The sequence below is a fragment of the Parasteatoda tepidariorum genome, chromosome 5 (assembly GCF_043381705.1).
Source record: "Parasteatoda tepidariorum isolate YZ-2023 chromosome 5, CAS_Ptep_4.0, whole genome shotgun sequence".
Taxonomy (NCBI): Eukaryota; Metazoa; Arthropoda; class Arachnida; order Araneae; family Theridiidae; genus Parasteatoda; species Parasteatoda tepidariorum.
In genome coordinates, this window is record NC_092208.1 from 38,823,121 (window position 1) to 38,827,584 (window position 4,464).

The window sequence follows — 4,464 nt, forward strand, 5'->3', positions numbered from 1 at the left end:
TATATGTTTATTCAGAGAAAGTACGTTTTTGTGTCTGATTTCGTAACTTAATTAATAGTTAGCACTAATTAATTAGCATATTTGAGGTCACCCCCAGGAACCATTAAGATTGACACTTAGTTCGTGAAAATCCGATCATTAGAACGAAAGTTATTCAGGGTGATTCGTTTTTTTTTTTGCGGACTGTACATATTACTTCCTAAGAAGCTCTCCATTTTAAAATAGTTGCTAACATAGCGAAATTTCAGTGGGCGCAATTTAAATGCTTGCAGCAGAATTTGAACGAAAAAAATTTAGGTATTAATTAACATCATTAATCAGCGAATGAATCACGCGTATTCTTACTTAAAAACTTTAACGCGTAAGAGCAGGGGAAAAAACCTCTAGCTCTTTTCAAATTAGAAGTCGTATGAATTTTGGAGCATTTGTTTTATAACATTCGCATACAGGGCCTAATCTAGAAAATCGATGGCCCTAGACACAGAACTAACGGGAGCCCCCCTGATTGCTACTTTAAACCAAATTTGCATTCAGTTCAATTATAAAGTATTTTTTAAATTATTTATAACATGAGTAAATTACGATATATTAATAAATTTAAGCGTATACTTATTTCAATTTTTGTTAACTTATATTTCTAATAGACAATTCTTTAGGAAAAACATAAATAGAATATATTTGTAGCATTTAGAGGGCCCCCAGAAATGGGGAAGTCCTAGGCCGGAGCCTCTCAACCTTATTTATAAATCATCTAAATATATATATATATATATTATATATATATTCTATTATAGATAAATTATGATAAAACAGGCACTATTCGCATAGCACGGTAAGACTGTAGTTTTTAATTATATCGTTTAGTCCACCCTAACTGAATTGTAAATATCATTAGTCAACTTCCAAGAGTTTTAAGAAAGAATTATAGTATTTTTGCTGTTATTCAATTGTTTAGGACAAAATTATAATTTTTTTTCTTCTTCAGGAAGCTGCCATGGCGAAACTCGCTGCATCTGAAACAGCAACCTTTGTAACTCATCAGGTAGTATTTTCGTAAACAGTGAAATATAATTAATAATTTTTCTTCTGAAAGAAAAATTCTTTGGCATAAAGCATTTTTTTATTTTTTTCATCAAAATAATTTAGATGCAGGAAAGCCTATATCTGTATTAAGTAAGAAAGAATATAACTTTTTATTATTACTGTCTTATTCATCCCTCCAAACGTTCAACTGCTGGGTAAAATTGTATCCAAGTTTCCCCGCTTTGCACTATATTTTACTCGTTGAATAACATAAGGAAAATATGTTTTTTGATGCAAGAAAACCTATATGAAAGTGTGGAAAAAGCTGGAATTACGGTCATTCATCATCATTAATAGTTAATAGATTAACCAGAATAATAACCCGCCAGGGAATTTTAGTCTATTGCCCAAAATTCCCGACGCTAATGAGCTTTTTCTTTTTTTTAATTTTAGGAGAATGTCGGAATGCGCAATCTCAATTTCCCATAACTGTAAATGCGTTACCAGGGAATTTTAGACATTTTCCCTTCAACGTCAGGAAAACGAGATTCTGTGCAATGACGTCAAAGATACGACTTGACTTGCACGTGCGCATTGAATTATGTGATGCCGGGTGCTGCCCGGTATTCCAGCCGATTCACAGGGTGTCAACTCAGATACTTACCTCTTAAATGTTCATGTTGTGGTTGTTTTGATAATTAAAATGTCCTTTTTTCCATGTGAATGACTTTTTTTTCAATAAGAAGAAACGAATTTCTTCATTTGTGATTTTTTAAGAACATTTTGAAGATAACCAAACATGCGAGTATTACTTAAATTCTTATCTTTGTAGGCAATTCAGATCCTTGGTGCGATGGGTTACACAACTGGCATGCCTGCAGAGAGATTATACAGGGATGCAAGAGTGACTGAAATTTATGCAGGACCTAGCGACATACAGAGGGTTGTTATCACTAGGAACGTTGCCAAAGAATATGGAATTAGGGGTTGTCGATAATTATTATTTTTTTTCATTTGATGTTGTGGTCATTTGATGAAAGTGTCGTCTTTGATTCAATATAATAATAAAAAAAATATGCATTTTCTGCGATTTTATTTCTTTAGCGGCGTCTTTACCTTATTACAGGGTATACTCGAAAAAAAATAATTACATTTTTTAGATTCTGTCTTAAATGAAGTAATATGAACTAGTTAGTAAAAAAATATGAACTAGTTTGTCAGTGAAAAAAAAAGAAAGAAAATGTCAATAAGTAGGTCAAAATGCAATCACTTACCTCAAATTCTAACGAATATTTTAAATGGTACTTCATTCGAAAGCAATTTCCCATCAAAAAGTTTAGTGATTGTTTAGAAAATAAGCTTTTAAACCAATGTTGAAATGAAGAAAAAATGTTTTCTAAAATAAATCATTATCGTTGAAAAAGGGGCATTAGTAACATTTTAACCAATTTGATTTCCGAGCAAAATTGAAAAGAGGAGAGAAGGAATTATTATAATTTATTTTTTTAAATTAAACTATTAGGAATTTTTAAAATGAGTTATTTTTAAAACAATGTAAAGAAAAATGCAATCACTGATATTGACATTAATGTTAAGCGTTAGAAAAGAAAGAGTTAAATCTAACCTTGAGTTGAGTTATCGAATTTAGCGGAAATAGTTTCGTATCAGCAATCTAGTAATAGTAATCCTCGTCCACAAAACATATACAAGTAGACAAATCTACGCTAATCTTTCAGCCTTCTCAAACATGACTCCTAGGATAAGGATTGATTTTTCCATCTTGAGCCTCTAAAAATATACGACAAACGTTTGAAGACCGCTTCACTGAACCGTGATCAGGAGCTTAACACATTGCCGGCTAATAGTATTAGCATAACATAATCAAGAACAAAGATAAGACAAATGGCATTCATGACTGCACGACGCAAAGCACCACAATGTGATATCAAAGGAGGACTGATTGGAGTAGGTCAAATAGATTGTCTTACATGCACTGTGCACCACCTTCGCTCAAGTAACAGTCGAATATAGTGTCTGTCAGCGAAGCAAACAATCCAAAAATGGCAAGATGGTTTACAATTTACTATTCATCGAAGAGCGTGCTCATTGGAAGTGGGTAGTTCAAAGCTGCTTGTGCTTTGAACTCTCCGTTTTCCATTATCCGTTTTTAGAATCTCTTAACAACTGAAAGTTTTGACGCTTGTTCCGAATAAAATATAACTGAGCAAAATATATGTTAGAAATATTATTGAATACCAATAATAATAATACTGCAATCAATACCTCCACAATACCTCCACAAAGAACATAAAGCAGTCGAACAAATTCTAATTAATTAATTTTGTATGTTTTTATGACGGCTGAGCAGTTAAGGCTGCGGCTTTAAGTTTTTAGCTAGCTCGGTCCGGTCCGGAAATCTATTAAATGTGAGTGTAAAGGCAGTATGAGTTATTTGATTGTGAATGTTTTGGGCTGAGTTTCAAAGGGTTATTCTCACTAACTAGGGCTCACGTACTACCGATCAAGGCAGAAAAAAAAGAAACGGAGAGCATTATTGGTGAGTTTTTTGCAGGAAGACGTAGCATCACCTCATTCCTCCTCGACGGCAATCGGAGGTGATCGGAAATTTAGTTAAGGATAATTTTCAATGAGCATGGTTCCCACTCCTTCGAGGAAATATGAGCACCTGATTAGTACATATATTTTCCCACTGAAAACTCACCACTCAGATTCTTATATTTCCCCAACTGTGATAGAAACATTCGGTGAGAGTGCCCCTTTATAGAATAATTTATTTTTGTTAAGAGCCATTTTCTCTTTGAATGTGGTTTACGCACTTCAAATTGCCGTCGAGTGAGAATGAGAACTTTATTGGTGAAAAATGTTTTCATGCCTAAAACTCATCATACGGGAACTCACCATGAGAATGTTTAAAAAGTATGTCAGACGAACATGCGCGAATCGCATTGACTTGTTCGCAATTCGCATTCCGGGTCCCGCAGTGGACTGATCGTTAAGACACGGTTCCCAGCAGATCACCGAAGTCAAGCATCACTGGCTACGGTCAGTGTGCGGGTGGGTGACCACTTGGATCAGTCTGCGTAGGGACCGAGGGTGTGCGGTATTGGTCCTCGTTAAACTGTGCTACCGTAAAGTGCTCGACTTCGCGCGCAGGTCGTCGGGCTACCGAAGCGGGGGTGCCATCCCCTCCGCAGAGGATCAAAATTGTGATGGCACGTCTTCGGATCATCCTCCGGGATGTTTCCCAGACCGTCGCCAATAGCCCATTGTGCAGCTCTAGTGTGACGTAAATTAACAACAACAACAACAACAATTCGCATTCCCGTTCTTGCTGCCACCAATCAGTCATCACACATTCATCCGTGCATCCCCTTAATTTTGAGGCTAACAATAAGCAGGGTTCTCTTTACCAACTTCGGT

General features: G+C 35.4%; 1 protein-coding gene across 2 annotated transcripts in view; it reads left to right on the forward strand.

The window, feature by feature from the left end:
- The window catches only part of LOC107440471 (short-chain specific acyl-CoA dehydrogenase, mitochondrial), a 21,872-nt gene extending 19,764 nt beyond the window's left edge, over positions 1–2,108 (forward strand). For both annotated transcript variants that reach the window (XM_043049027.2, XM_071181318.1), the window contains 2 exons: positions 986–1,042; positions 1,856–2,108. In XM_043049027.2, coding sequence (XP_042904961.1) covers positions 986–1,042; positions 1,856–2,020 — 222 coding nt within the window. In that variant the 3' untranslated portion in view covers positions 2,021–2,108. The remainder of the gene's footprint in view (positions 1–985; positions 1,043–1,855) is intronic.
- The last annotated feature ends 2,356 nt before the right edge of the window (positions 2,109–4,464 follow it).